Source organism: Capricornis sumatraensis, chromosome 3 (genome assembly GCF_032405125.1).
Source record: "Capricornis sumatraensis isolate serow.1 chromosome 3, serow.2, whole genome shotgun sequence".
Classification (NCBI taxonomy): Eukaryota; Metazoa; Chordata; class Mammalia; order Artiodactyla; family Bovidae; genus Capricornis; species Capricornis sumatraensis.
The window spans coordinates 149195148-149210866 of record NC_091071.1 but is presented as its reverse complement, the minus strand read 5'-3'; the positions used below and the strand labels follow the sequence as shown (position 1 = coordinate 149210866).

Below are 15719 nucleotides of genomic sequence, written 5' to 3'. Positions count from 1 at the left end.
GGCTGTGCTGGGGGGCTCCACCTGGATTCATGACTTCCTCCGCCCCATCCATCTCATTTCTATTATGAACCTAAGGCTGGCCTGCCCAGCTTGCCCAGCAGTCGGGGCAAAGCTGGAGGGAAGGAAGCTGGCAAGCCTCAGAACCTCTTATGGACCGGGGGCGGGGGAGCAAAGACTCAGGCAAAAGACACACAAGCTTTATTTTTCCTTCCTTTAATCTTAAGCAAAAGAGACACAGGGGTTCAAAAATAAAAATTTCTTTTTTTCCCTCTCCCAAACATTTACCCCAGCTCCGCCACTGCAACCATCCCCTTCCTGCCCAGCAGGGCCTCGAGCAGGGACAGTGCAGGCATCTCCAGCTGGGGAGGGGGAAGGTGGGGGTGGGGTGGGGTGTGCCGAGCTCGGTGCCGGTCTCTTTCCAAATATAAATACACATGTCAGAACTCCTGGAAGCTCCGCCCCGCCACCCATCACGCATGCGCTCTGCATGCTGGGCCCGCTCCGGAGAGGGGTGGAGGTGGGGGGTGCCGGGCACCGGCTGGCTGTGGTTTACTGCATCCGCTGGGTGTGCACCCCTCGAGCCCCCTGCTGCTCGTTGTAGAAGAGATGACACTCGGGGTCCCCCCGGATGGTGGGGGCTCCCTGGATCAGCTTCCCGGTGTTGGGGTTCACACACCAGCACTCCCCACGCTGCCCGTTCAGGGACATCTTGCACTGAGGAGAGAGGACATAAAGGACACCCCGATAAAAACGAGGGGGTCTCACTGACATGCAGACTCCTGTTTCAAGGTCTGGGTGTGCCTGCCAATTCCGCACGGTCATTCAAGCTCCAGTGTGGCGCGTGATGCTGGCCCAGGAACTGCGCTCTGGTTATTAGCAAGGCTGCTGGGGGGGGCTTCAATAGAATGGCTTGGCCCCCACACGTGCGGAGGTCCCATCCAGCAGACGACCCAGTGTACGGGATGGATGGATGTGCACTTGTAAGGGGAGGTCAGGAATGCACTTAACGGTAAAAGGTCCCGCTCTATGCTGGGCGTGGTGTAAGCGATCTCTATGCTGCTTGCTTACAGTTCCTATCTAACATACATTCATTTAATCCCCACAATCACCTTGCAGATTAGGTACCAATGTTTTACCACTTTATAGATGGTCAGGCCAGTGTCACAGAGCTAGTGAGAGCCACAGCTGGTACACCCTCCCAGGGTGCCTGCTCTTACCCATGAGCCAATTCATCTCGAAAATCCCGTTTATCCATAAGATTTGGAAGAAAAGATTGCTATTGCTTCTTTGGCGCTCCAAAGTAGCTGGCTTACATTTAGAGGGCAGGTGTGCGAACTAATAGCTTTTAACGGCAGACTGATATTTCAAGGGACAAGATGCCTCGGCTAAGAAGATGGGGAAGTGAGATCCCCTAGGGGGTCAGCAGAGCCCCACACCCCATCTTCTGGCTCCACACACTCACCTTTCCCTTCAGTGTTTTTATTTGGTTGTGCCAGGTCTCAGGTGCAGCCTGTGAGATCTAGTTCGCTGATCAGGGATTGAACCTGGGCCCCCTGCACTGGGAGCACGGTCTTAGCCACTGAACCACCAGGCGAGTTCCCACACAGCTGGCTTTTAAGTCAGCTCCAATACCCACTAGGATCCCCAGGGGAGCCTTTGAAAAGCCAGTGCCCAGAAAGCACCCCAGACTCACAGAATATGGATGTCTGGGGGTGGGGCCCAGGCATTTATACTGTTTAAAGCTCCCTAGAGAAGCCCGTTGTGCACTTGGGCTCAGATCCTCCACTGGAGAACAGAATGGCTGGTGGAGCCCACACTCTCTCAATCCTGCCTTACGTGAAATGCACACGGCCCTTTTCTCCCTACACAAGGGATGAGCTTGAGGAAGTGGGCAGTGGGGTAGGTTAAAAGGACAACCCACCAAGATTAAACAACTGGTAACAATCACCACTATAAACTCTATGTGGTTAGGTAAATACACATAGATCATTAAAAGGCATATGAACAGAGTGGAAGCAGGGAGGAAAAAGGGTTCTTTTCTTTTAAAAATTTAAACTTTCTTAATTTTCTCTAATGTACTCATGTTGTTGTTAACTGTTTAGTCGCTAAGTCATGTCTGACCCTTTTGACCCCATAGGACTCTACACCATCAGGCTCCTCTGTCCATGGGATTTCCCAGGCAAGAATACTGAGTTGCCATTTCCTTCTCCCGGGGACTTTCCCAACCCAGGAATCGAACCCGAGTGTCCTGCGCTGGCAGGCAGATTCTTCACTGCTGAGCCTCTGATGGAAACCCTCTCCTATTACCTTTTTTAGTACTATTTCAAGTGGTGTTTCTCCATTCCTTGAGATACTGGAAAACCAGAGAGGCTACCTGGTTTTGAATGGTTCAAGTCAGTGATTCTGGAAGTGGGGTCCAGGGACCATCAGCATCCCTGAGAGCTGGTTAGACATGCAAACTCTCGGACCCCACTTAAGCTTCTGAATGGCAATCTCTTGCAGCTGGGTCCCCAGAATCACCAGCACATGATTCTAATGCTCAGTAAAAGTCAAGAGGCACCATTATGAGGCCCTATCTCTTCTCCAAGAGGCTCCCTCTCATGCTAACCGCTGCTGGCAGGTAGCGGGGGAATCGAAGTCAGCCTTGGAAGGGACTGAAGCCAACAAGCCCTGCCCCCGCCCTCCCTGGCCTGGCAGCTGGCATCCCTGCCCTCCTCCTCACAGAAGACTGGTCTTGGACTCAGCGCTGAGACCTCAGGGGCTTACTGGCGGCATGCGGGGCAGCAACAAGGCACACACAGGCCAGGGACACCCTCACTCACCTGTTTGAGGTTGTACAGGCCATGCTTGTCACAGTTGGGGATGTGTAGGGAATAGAGGTGCTCCAGGGGACCCCGCTCATCCGGAAGGCGCATGGTGGAGATCCGTTCCAGGACCTGGTCCAATTCCTGCTGGCAGGGGGTCTGCAGGCATAGGCACATGGAGAGGACACTTAGAGAACGGGTTCATGCAACGCCAGCCCCGGCACAGCTTCAGAAAGAAGCGCGTGTGCAGAATGCCACTTTCCCACGGCCACACAGCAAGCTGGTGGAACCGGGAACTTCTGACACCCAGCCCAGCAAGCTCATTGCTTTACCACCAGGCCCCGCCCCACTCCAAGAGAAAGTCACCCTGCAGGTGAGTCTTCCCTCCTCTCCTCCATTCCTTTCAGGGATCAAAATGGGATCTACTTGCAAACACTGAATTCAAGGATCTCTACTCCATCCAGTGGCCCAACCATCATTCCCTTTCATAAACCCATCCAAGGGCCAAGACAGCAGAGCTGAGCTGGAAAGAGGAAGAGGGGTGGCTCAGTGAGGGTAGTGTATTACAAGAGTGGGCAAGTTCAAGCGGTAGTGGTGGTGATGTAGTTGCTAAGTTGTGTCTGACTCTTTCGATTCCATGGACTGTAGCCTGTTCGGGGGGGGCCTATATCTCAAAGCCAGGCAGTGCTTCCGCAGTAGCTCAGCAGTAAAGAATCTGCCTGCCAATGCAGGAGATGCAGGTCACTTCCTGGTCAGGGAAGATCCCCTGGAGGAGGAAATGGCAACCCATTCCAGTATTCTTGCCTGGAGAATCCCATGGACAGAGCAGCATGGCGGGCTACAGTCCATGGGGTCACAAAAGAGTCAGACACATCTTAGCAACTACACAACAGCAATGAAGCCGAGCAGAAATGTGGAGGCTTTAGAAGGGAGGGACCTCAAGAATCCATATGTCCAGCCCATTTCACAGCCAAAGATGCTGAGGCCCTCGAAAAAATACTGATGTGCTTGAAAAAACACTGAATGTTAGCAACGGAATTAGAAAGTACTTTGCCTGCAGGCACAGAGGACATGGATCTCACAGCACTGCTCCTGACCCCTCCTGCTGGGACACTCCCTTTGACGGTCCTCCCACCCCTCCAGCCAGACCCGACCCTCTCTGACCCTGGCAGGTGGCGGCCGCAGCTTCTTGGGCTCCTCCAGGCCAAGGTGATGTTTGCCACCCTTGCCCATCTGCCGGTGCTGCTCTGTGACCTTCTCCCGGAACACGGCCAGCTCCTTCATGCCGGACTTGAGGGGCTTCCGACCGGCACCACCTCCACCTCCCATCAGGTTCACGTTCCCGTCCACGTGGTTCTCGACCAGGCCTCCCTCAGAGTGCTCCTCGCCATTGTCTGCAGAGAGAGAGGACGAGACTGAGGGCTGCAGGTCTGGCTGCCCCAGATGCGGGCCCTCCAGGGACTGGCTGAACCCCCGACAGTGACAAGAAAGGGGATGACCAACGCCCAAGTAACAGCGCTAAGCAAGACGCGTGGATGATCCATTTCAGTCTCACAGCCACTAGGAGTGCCATCCCCCAACTTCTACAGACGGAGAAGCTGAGGCTCACGGAGGTCAGCTTCTTGATCAAGATCACAATCCAGGATGTGAACGCAGCCTCTGACTCCAGAAAGGAGCCTGGGCCACCTACTCTGCTCTGTCCATATCCCAGGAGGCCAGGCAGGGTTGGGGGATCGAGTGGGCAAGGCCCTCACAGGGAACGGGATTAAAGCCATCAACTCTTCCCTAGAAACACCTCTCAGATTCACCCGCCACTAACCTCCCCTGTTTAAAGTCTTCATCATTTATGGTCTGAAAAGGCACAGATTGGATGAGTTTTTAAAATTCAAGCCACAGAGAGCAATGGGCTGTGCGGTGTCTGGTGGTTAGTGCGGTGGAGAGTCAGGTCACCAGCAGAACTCAGCGCCCAACGCCGCCTCCGCTGTCACTCTTCATCAGCCCGCCTGCCCCCTCTGTGCTGCCCGCACGGAGACTCCGCTCCTTCAGCGCGACCCAGGGTCCCTGACTTGTCTCCCGGTCTGTCTATGCCTGCTGGCCCGCCCCCGCCCCGCTCCACGCCAACAGGGCTTCCCTGGTGGCTCAGATGGTAAAGAATCTGGCTGCAATGCAGGGGACCCGGGGTTCAATCCCTGGGTGGGGAAGATCCCCTGGAAAAGGGAATGGCAGTATTCTTGCCTGGAGAAGCCCATGGACAGAGAAACTTGGCAGGGGTCACAAAGGGTCGGACACAACTGAGTGACTACCACTTTAACCCATGACATCGAGAGCTCCCAGACAGGAACAAGGACCACGCTGTAGTTTCATCTTATTGCAGGGCGTGTAGCCTAACTTTCTTAGACCCCCAGCCAGTCAGCCACAGGGAACAGCTCCTACCACGTGCACAGCTCACGTGGCATGCCCCACACCCCCGCCGTCTCACGTAGGCTTAGGTGTCTCCAGCCAGGGAACAGTGAATGGTCTGGAAGGGTCCTGACCAGGAGACCATTTCTGGAGAGCTCTAAGCAGGCCAGGTTGCACACAGCCCCTAACAGACACAGCAGGGGCCTCAGGGCCTCCGACAGCACTGCAGCCCCCTGCAGGCCCAGGGAACACTCAGGGCTATCTCCAAACAAACCGTGCACATTTTCTCTTCCCCTTTAGTGCACCTCCAAAAACCTACAGTCTGGATAACAAACCCAAATGTCTTTTACGATAAATACTTCTACGCAAGAATTTCAAGCAAGGCGCTTAGTACACGGTTAACTCAGGCACAGCGTGGTGGGCTGAGGGTCCCTGTCCCAGGTAGTGCTGTATGGAGGAAGGAGCTGACCCTTACCTGTCAAAGGAGGGCCGCAATAACCTCTCTGGGTTGTTGTGAGCTTCGGTGTTCACTCCCTCGTCAGCTAAGGGGTGGGACCCTCCTCCTTGCCTTGGGGATCCAGTACCTACATCCTCAGAGCATCTCCTTCCAGCAGACTCCAGGGGAGCAGGCACCAGCAGGGTCCCCACAAACAGAGGAGTTCAACAAAGGTTGGGTTCCATCCTTTCCCTTCACACTGGACCTGTTGCCTGTGTGTCAGGTCTCACTAGCCAGAGGAGAGGATTCCTTTAGAACCTGATACATTATTTCCAGACTGGTGAGCACTGGTTAGGAGGGCAGACTCGGGCTAAATCCCAGCTCTACCATTTTTTATACCAGCCTGTATTTATCCTGCATATATACGCACTCTGTGCCTCTGTTTCCTTAACTGCAAATTGTTGGATAATAACAGTTCTTACTTCACAGAACAGTTGAGTGTATGTTAAAGGGAAAGCTGTTGAGATACAGGCGGGCGCAGAAACTACGTCCTGTTAGTGATGATCACTTTGATGATGACGAAAATGGTAATAGTGATGATGAGATGCTGATGACATCTGCCTCAGTGATCCGCTACGCTGGCCATGCAGAACTTGACCCAGAAACAGGAAGCAGAGGAAGATAAGTTTCACAAGCCTCAGAACAGCGGTCACCACGTCCGAGCATTGTAAAGCTGTGATGCTTTCCCAACAAGACAGGGAAAGTCAATCCATGAAGAACCCTGATGGTTCACAGGAGCACTGCTCGAGTAAGCCTGGTTTCTGCATGTTTGGTTTCCAAGGCCAGCACAGAATAAAATCAACAAAATTAAAAGGAATAAGAAGGCAGGCATGTTGTCGGTACAAGAAGTACCAAATGGCAGAGAGGATAGAAGACAGGTAAAAAAAAACAGACAGAAGAACCCTGGGGATGTTCAGTGCCCCACAAACAACTCCACAGCCACTGATGACCCCTGAAAACGTCCACGCTGTGTGGCCCAAAATAAGACTCATGTTGATAATATGACCTTGAGTGTGTTTTAGTTGCTCAGTCGAGTCTGACTCTCTGTGACCCCATGGACTGTAGCCTGCCAGACTCCTCTGTCCGTGGAGTTCTCCAGGCAAGAATACTGGAGCAGGTTGTCATGCCCTCGGGGCATGCAAAAAGGGAAGGGGTAAACATGTCAAGTATTCAGTATTTAAAATAAAAAAAAGTTCTATTCAAAATTGTGAAATTTAGGAAAATAAAAATTGAAGTCTTTAAATGAGGAAGCCTTCTGAAACCCAGAAAATGTTTCTCCAGAATGGCTATTTCCCCAGAGGCTCCGGGTAGCCCAAATTTTATCATAAATAGCCAAATGCAGGTGACTTCCTATTCCAGAAACCCCAGCACCACCCGCAGAGGAACTCGGGCCTGAAGCATCTGACACCAAGTCGGGTGGGAGTCCGGATCCACCATGGTCTACATCAACCTGCCCCAGACGCTCCTCACCCTGCGCCCCTCCCCTTTCTGTCCTTGAAGCCCAAACAGCAGAAACCCAGAGGCCCTAAGAGAAGGCGCTCCTGGTTCCCCAGCTCAGCTACCAGCCACGTTCCCCTGAATAGGGGGCTGGCTACAGCTTTCCTCTGGGAGTGTTCAGGCAGCTGAGGCCAACCACAAAGAAGATAAGATCCCCCCCACCCCTCCTCAGATATCAGAGGTGGAGGGCAGCAGGTTGCAGGGAAAGCTTGAGAGAGTCTGAGATAAACCCAGCAAAAAAAACAGGATGGTCTGGTTCAGGAAACCCCCCATCTCCTTCACGTTAACCTCGACGCATTCAGGAAACCCTCCATCTCCTTCACGTTAACCTCGACGCATGCGGCAGACGTCGGCACAAGTGGAGGAGAAGACTCAACCCCAGCCTCACTGCCAGTTCTGCCATTTCCGTTTCTACAGGCTTCTTTGCCCCTGGACCTGTGGGGCAATTTCAGGCTCTCTGCCCCCATCCCTGCTGGCATGGCCCAGGGAACACAGGAGGAAAACAGCAAGATGATTACAAAAGTCCTGCTTCCATGCAGGAACCACGCAGGACCCCATGGGAAAGACAATGCAGGAACCTGCGGATTGCCCTCGCCTAGCCCTGGTGCACCCTGGGCACGACCCTGACCTCACCATGCCCTGCCCAGCCAGCTTCCTGCCCCAGCGTGGTAGAATTTCTGGAGACCTCAACACCACTTCCAGCATTCCAGACCATGCATTCCGCTGACCAGGGAACTAGACAAGGGCTCTGGGAATCTCCCACCATTTCTGGACCCATCCACTCTGCTGTCTGAAGCTGTGACTCTCAGAAGCTCACCTGGCTCCTCTCTTTTCATGGGAAGCCACCCCAAGGCTTAGACGAACACAGCCTGTCTCCCCTGTGGCCATAACCACACCGCCTTGGGTTGGAAGAGGGCAGGTCAGCTTGCGTGTGTAGTCCTCTCGAGGAGCTTCTGGAAAGGGCCTACTCACAGGAACCAATGTCTGGAACATTCTTGAGGTCGGGGTCTCCTGACCCCAGCACTGCTGGCCTTGGCACCAGAAGATTCTTTGTTGGGAGCTGTCCTGTGTGAAGCGCCCAGCACCATCCCAGACTTCCACTCACCAAATGCCAGCAGCACCCGCCCCAAGTTGTAATAATCAAAAATGCCTTTGAACATTACCCAATGGCCCCTGGGAGGTGAAAATGCCCCCAGGTGAAAGCCACTGTTCGGGAGTTAGGCTTTATCCAGAGGCCTGATGCTCTCCGTGGCTCAGTGCTCAAGACCCACAGGCCCTCACAAAGCAGATCTGAGCTACACTGTACCCCCTCCCCGCCTCAGCTATGACCCCCTCCACCAGGGCTCCATCCCCAGGCACGCCTCTGGTCTCCGAGCCCACCTTCTTGGCAATGGTGGTAGGGACCTCACACAACTGGCAGCCTGCTGACCCCTCTTCCCCAGCTCTCCCAGGCACTCGTACCACTGTGCCTAGAGGTGAGCCCACAGTTGACGCTCAGAACCAGGCCCTCGGAAAGCTCTGGAAATGCTGGGCAGAGGCGAAGGGTACAGAGAATGCTGGGTCAGGGCCTCCAGCTCCTGGCAGGGCTGGCCTGCTCATCACGCACCGCAGTGGGCACGGTACCCAGAGCCCCGGGAAATGTTTTCATTTCTTTTTAAAATGAGAAGAAAAGAACAATAAACTTTTAGGTCACAGCAGACATCGTCATATAACACTGATCCGTGTGCAGTTATAAAAATAATGACTTTAAGACATTTTTGTGGGGGAAGGGCCCTATGGAGGCAAACATGTCTAGGGGCCCCAAGTCATATACAATAGCCCTACACTGGGTTCCGGAGGACAGGGCTCCAGGGAGCAATCTTATCCCAGGGGGACAGAGGCGGTTTCCTGTCCCGAGATGTCCCTGACCGGTCTGAGCTGAAGGTCAGTTTGTCTACCCTCACGGAGGCCGCCTGGGTTCCAGGGTATGTTCCTGGAACCCACTCCTTTATTGATTTCATCATTGCCGATGAAAGTGCTAATAAGATGAGGAAATCCACAGGCCTGGTTCGCTGACGCAGGTGCTGACTGCCCCCCACCGCCCCCCACCCCCTCACCTTGAAGTGGAAGCCCAGAGCCAGGGAAATGCAATCGTTTCCCGGGATGGAGATGAGAAAGGCCAGTAGGCTGAGAAGAGCCTTGATTCCTTGACTGCTCCTATTACCAGCCAAAGAGGTTCAAGCACTCAGCCTGCAGAGCCTAATCGCTTGGCTGAATCCCAGCTTCACCACCGAGCTGTGCAGCCCTGGACAAGTTACCTAAACTTGCTGTGCCTTCACTGCTCATCTGTAAAATGGGCACAAACAGGATCCACCTCCCATGGGCGGCAGGCAGGATCCCAAGGGCTGCGTGTGTACACAGTGCCGAGCACACAGGGCTGGCCCTCCCTCGGGGACGAACCCGCATGGCACCCCCACCTCTGCAGGACAAGGACACCATCACATGTCACCAAGCTTTGCCCATCTGTTCTCTTATAGGTGACAGGGCAGTCCGCAGGAAAACATTCCACAGGAAGAACTCCAGCTAGAGATGGAATTTGCCCTCAGGAACAAAAATACCAAGTTGGAATTTTTTTTTTTTCCTGCCTAGGAGTTTGGTTCAGAATAATATTTATTAAGCAACCACTTATGTATGCAGCTCCATGGGCTGCAGCGCAAAGGTCACTCTAAGAAACGGTTCTTAGCAACCCGAATCACTGAACTGGAAAAGCCTGAAGGCTTGGAGATGACTGACAGGGAACTCCAAGACCCCTGACGAGATACTGCCTAAGGATTAGCAAGCAGCAACTGTTCTCCTCTGCCTAGTGACCCAGGAAATGGGTCAATGCTGTAGCAGGCAGTTTCCTAATGATATATAGAAGGTCAAGCTTTTCCAAGTGGGCAAGTGGGGAAGATGATCGCAGTAGGGTGCACCTGTGGGAGACTTGTAGGGCAGGGAGTAGGCTGGTCACGCAGCAGGGACACGGTCCCAACTTCACCCCTTACACACCTGGCGGAAAGCTGAGTAAGAAAGGCAGAAGAGAGGAAATGGATGAGGCGTCCCATTTTACAGACAGCAAACTAGAGGCCCCAAAGAACCAGTACCTGGGTCTCCAGGAGCACACACAACCTCTCTGCTATTGTCAGAAGTGTTCCATAATTGGCCTCCACACTGCTCTGGGACCCAGCCTTCCTAACCTACCCAAGGAGGGTGACATTCCAGCTGCCTACTTCTATGCATAAATACTAAAACTTAATTTTGGGCACAGCCCTTTCCCTCTCAGTGTCTTCTTGTCTGATTGCAGCACTAACAACCTTATTTAACGAAGACCTTTGTGTCCAACAGACCTTTCCTCTCATGAAATGGTACTTTCTCATACTGGGATACTCTGACTTCTGCTCCATTTGACAGTTGGCAGATTTGATTTTCTTGGGCTCCAAAATCACTGTGGACAGTGACTGCAGCCATGCAATTAAAAGACGCTTGCTCCTTTTTGGAAGAAAAGCTATAACAAACCTAGACAGTGTATTAAAAAGCAGAGACATCATGTCTGTATAGTCAAAGCTATGGTTTTTCCAGTAGTCATGTATAGATGTGAGAGTCCGACCCAAAAAGCAGCTGGGTGCTGAAGAATTGATGCTTTTGAACTGTGGTGTTGGAGAAGACTCCTGAGAGTCCCTTGGACAGCAAGGAAATTAAATCAATCAATCTTAAAGGAAATCAACCCTGAATATTCATTGGAAGGACTGATGTTGAAACTAAAGCTCCAATACTTTGGCCACCTGATGTGAAGAACCAGCTCATTGGAAAAGATTGAGAGCAGAAGGGGAAGGGGGCAATAGAGGACGAGATGGTTGGATGTCATCATCAACTCAATGGACATGAGTTTGAGCAAACTGCAGGAAATAGTGAAGCACAGGCAAGCCTAGCATGCTGCAGTCCATGAGATTGCAAAGAGTTGGACATGACTTCAAGACTGAACAACAATTTCTGATTTAGAAAAAATCTTAGTACACTCTGAAGAAAACAAGCCTTAAGACTCTAACAGCAACCCCTTACCCCTTCCTGCTTATGCAGGACAGATGAGAAAAGAAGACCTTTTCCAAAAACCATGACACATCTTCATCATAGGTCAATACATCTCCTTTTGGATTCTAAAGAAATCCTAGCCATTTTCCAACCTTCTGTCTCACAGTTATTTGGAAATCTGAGGGCTGAGGGCACCATAGAGATGATCTAACCCAACCCTAAATCCATCACTCACTCTCTCGGTGAACTCACTTCCTTCAACAGGTACTAGCATCCCCAGGCCCTTCGAGACTACACTGCAAGTAACAGGCCAGGGGAATGTTGGCTCCTTCCCTGGTTCCATCCCGCTGGGTACAGAAGTCACATGGCTCTTTGTTCATTTTCCCCAAAATGCACTTAACCTTGACATATATGTTGGGCAAAAAACTAAATACTAACTACAATCTTTCTCCTCCCTCCCAGATAACTTCTCCACTAATATCCATGGCCGCGGACAATTCATTCACAAACTCGAATGGGCAGGAGTCAAGAGCCCTGAATTCCAGTTCTGGCTTTGCCACTGACAGATCACCTGTGATTTGGGCCAAACCCTTTAACCTTTCTGAGCTCTAATTTCTCAAAGCTGGAAGAAAAAAAAAAAAAGAATAATCATTATACTTAAGTGAAGGCTGAAGCTGAAGCTCCAATACTTTGGCCACTTGATGTGAAGAGTCGACTCACTGGAAAAGACTCTGATGCTGGGAAAGACTGAAGGCAAAAGAACAGGGTGGCAGAGTGTGAGATGGTTATATGGCATCACCGGCTCAATGGATGTGAATTTGAGCAGACTCTGGGAGATGGTGGAGGACAGAGGAGCCTGGTGTGCTGCAGTCCGTGGGGTCACAGAGTCAGACATAATTTAGCAACTTAACAACAACAAAAGTGAAGGCTGCTACTTAAACAGTCTACAGCATTAGTAGACTCCCAGTGTGGGCAACCAGGCCTTGGAAGAAACACGCGCATCATCTGGTTCCGGAATGAGTAAATGAAAGGTGCATTTGTCAGGCAGAGGGGAATGGTGGGTGATATCTGATCTGCAGAATGGCCAAATGCATGGAATTGGAGGTGGGGGTGGGGTGGGGACTAGTGAAAAGAGTATTGTGCAAAACCATCTATTCAAATATTTCTTCTGAAACGATTCTGTTGATAATATATATATTATGTTGCAAACATCAAAGCTCTCTGCCATCTGATGAAATCCTTGGGCAAGGGTGGATTTGCCGAAATTACTTTAACTCTGCTTACAGAAACTAAGGGAAGGAAGGATGGGAGGATGAGGGGAAGAAAGAAGGCAGAAAGAGAGAGAGGAAACACAAGAGTCTCATGCCCGCCGTGGAGGCTCCCAGGTAAACTTGCCAACAAATTTTCCGCTTTTGTTGGTGAGAATCTGAAGCCAATCCCTCCCTTTGTATGGCTAACTGTGCTCACCAGACACGCCTAGCCTGTGGCCACTGTGTTCAGTAACACATGCCTCCCAGAGGCTGGGGTGGGTAATTCAAGCCACGCTGGGAGGTGGGGGAGCTGGGGGCAGAAGTTAGTAATGAGTGGGGTAGAAAGGGGCTTCCCTGGTAGCTCAGATGGTAAAGAATCTATCATCAATGCAGAAGACCTGGGTTCAATCCCTAAGTGGGGAAGATCCCCTTGAGAAGGACATGGCAACCCACTCTAGTATTCTTGCCTGGAGAATCCCATGGACAGAGGAGCCTGGCGGGCTACATACAGTTCATGGGGTCACATAAGAGTCAGACACAACTGACCAACTAACATACACACAGGGTACAAAGGGGGCCTATTTGTTATTCTTCAGCTAAAGTTAAACCTGAGGTCCATAGTCTCTCTGGGTGAGAGACATCACATGTCATCCTCTACTTTTTTTTAGATGGTCACGGGCGGCTGGCAACAGTGACCTCTCACATGGGAATCCTGAGTAGTGCACGCATGCATGGATGTCAGCAGTGGCGACATTCCAGCTCAGTTAATGACTCCTGATCAGGCCATCTACCCCCTGCTCATACCCAGATTCATTGCAAACACCCTTCCCGTTCTTTCTCCCACTCTGAGCCCCTGCTCCAAGCAAGGGCGACCACTAAGCAATCTGACATCTCTCACCTGCCACCAGACCAGTAGCTCCTCTGCATGGTTTGCAAACAAAGCAAGTTGCAAACAAAAGAGGTTTCTGACCACTCTCTACGTAAGGAAATGGCTGCAAAATAAGCAGCCTCTTCTGATGTTCTAGACTCACAGAAAGGAGGGAAAGCTGGTAGGGCTGTTGACCATTTGATATCAATTTCTCTGGCTCTTCAAGGACAGCCTGGCTCGCAGAGCCCCAGAGAACCGTGCTGAATTCGACCCAGGTGGTCACATCATACTGGTGCAGGTACTGACCTTTCTCACCTGAGGACCGTGGCCCTGCACCCCCACAGCTACCAGGGCCCGCCACCCAGCTAAGGGCTATAGAGCTGGGTGAAGTCTGTGGAGGGGGATGGCCAGTGGGCACCCAGTCCCATCCTCAGGCTGGGAAGGAACCACTACCGGAGACAGCGACCGTGGACAACAGGAGGGCAGAGGGCAACCACCTGCCAAGCCTTTCTGAGCCCTTTTAGGATTTCCTTTGGAACAAGGGCTCTTGGGCTCAAAGCCTTGGCTAACCGGTTCCAGTGTGGTGGGAAGGGCAGTGCTGGCTGGGAAGTTAAAGTCCCCAGGTTCTAATCCTGACATGCCCTCCAGGCCTGGGATTCTGGCTGATGCCAGCTGGGTGTCTCAGATGTGCAGGCCCCTGTGTGCTCAGCTATAAATTCAGGGAGTGAGACCAGGCGAATGGTTCCCAATCATAGCTGTTCATCAGATAGCATGTGAAGAGCTTGTGGAAAACCAGAGCCCTACACTCCAGCCCCAGGGGTCCCCCGGGGGCTCAGTGGTGAAGAACCTGCCTGCCAACACAGGACACACAGGTCCAATCCCTGGGTCAGGAAGACTCCCTAGGGAAAGAGATGGCAGCCCACTCCAGCATTATTGTCTGGAAAATCCCATGGACAGAGGAGCTTGGCGGGCGACAGCCCATGGAGTCACAAAAGAGTCAGACATGGCAACTAAACAGCAACACTCCAGCCCCAGAGCTTCATTTCAGTTCAGTTCAGTTCAGTCGCTCAGTCGTGTCTGACTCTTTGCGACCCCATGAATCGCAGCACGCCAGGCCTCCCTGTCCATCACCAACTCCTGGAGTTCACTCAGACTCACGTCCATCGAGTCCGTGATGCCATCCAGCCATCTCATCCTCTGTCGTCCCCTTCTCCTCCTGCCCCCAATCCCTCCCAGCATCAGAGTCTTTTCCAATGAGTCAACTCTTCGCATGAGGTGGCCAAAGTACTGGAGCTTCAGCTTTAGTATCAGTCCTTCCAAAGAAATCCCCAGGGTTGATCTCCTTCAGAATGGACTGGTTGGATCTCCTTGCAGTCCAAGGGACTCTCAAGAGTCTTCTCCAACACCACAGTTCAAAAGCATCAATTCTTCGGCGCTCAGCCTTCTTCACAGTCCAACTCTCACATCCACATGACCATAGGAAAAACTATAGCCTTGACTAGACGGACCTTAGTCGGCAAAGTAATGTCTCTGCTTTTGAATATACTATCTAGGTTGGTCATAACTTTTCTTCCAAGGAGTAAGCGTCTTTTAATTTCATGGCTGCAGTTGGGAGACAGCAAGACCTGGGTGGGCGTCAGAGACTGTATACTTTTAATAACCCCCTTCTAGTCCAGGGCCCCATTCCTGCCTCGGTCTCCTGAAGAAATTCTTGGTGGTGGGAGAAAAGGCTTCTGCTCAAGAGATACGGCTTCACGTGTACACCTTGCAGACAAAGACTCATAAGCTCTTTGCACCTGCTGGCAGGCGGGTTCGTAAACAGACACGTGTCTACACTTGGATGCACACAGAGGGGCCGTCCTTGGCCAGGCACCATGGAGGTTTCTAGAGCAGCTCTCATCTCACCCCCTCCCCACCAACCTGAGTGAGCAGAAACACAGCACAGGGCCTCTCTGCCTCTGCGATCTCCAAAGGGCTGCTTCATAAACACCAGGGTCATTCCTGGAATCGCCAAGGCCTGGGGAGGGTCAGGGTGGAGGCAGACAGTTTGAGAAAACAAAAACACGCTGAAATTCAACACGGTCCTCTGGGGCTCTGCAAGCCAGGCTGTCCTTGAAGAGCCAGAAAAATTGATAGAGTGTCAACAGCCCTACCAGCTTTCCCTCTTTTCCGGGGGTCCCAAGCATTTCTCATCTGGTTCAACGCAAGTCATCTGAGAACCTGGCCAGGGGACCCACCTGCTGAAGGCCCAGGTGAGCAGAGAATGTGCTTTGGAGCAAACCTGGACCAGAGGCTAATAGGAAAGAGAAGAATGTGCCTGACCCAGTAATTCTGCTTCTCTCTGATTTGTGCACAAA

General features: G+C 52.1%; 1 protein-coding gene across 1 annotated transcript in view; it reads right to left on the bottom strand.

Moving 5' to 3' along the window:
• Window positions 1–255: 255 nt before the first annotated feature.
• Window positions 256–15719, bottom strand: part of IGFBP2 (insulin like growth factor binding protein 2) — a 29295-nt gene continuing 13831 nt past the window's right edge. Inside the window, exons 2-4 of the mRNA XM_068969103.1 lie at window positions 3969–4198; window positions 2823–2963; window positions 256–714 (exon numbers count right to left, since the gene is read on the bottom strand). Coding sequence (XP_068825204.1) covers window positions 550–714; window positions 2823–2963; window positions 3969–4198 — 536 coding nt within the window. The 3' untranslated portion in view covers window positions 256–549. The remainder of the gene's footprint in view (window positions 715–2822; window positions 2964–3968; window positions 4199–15719) is intronic.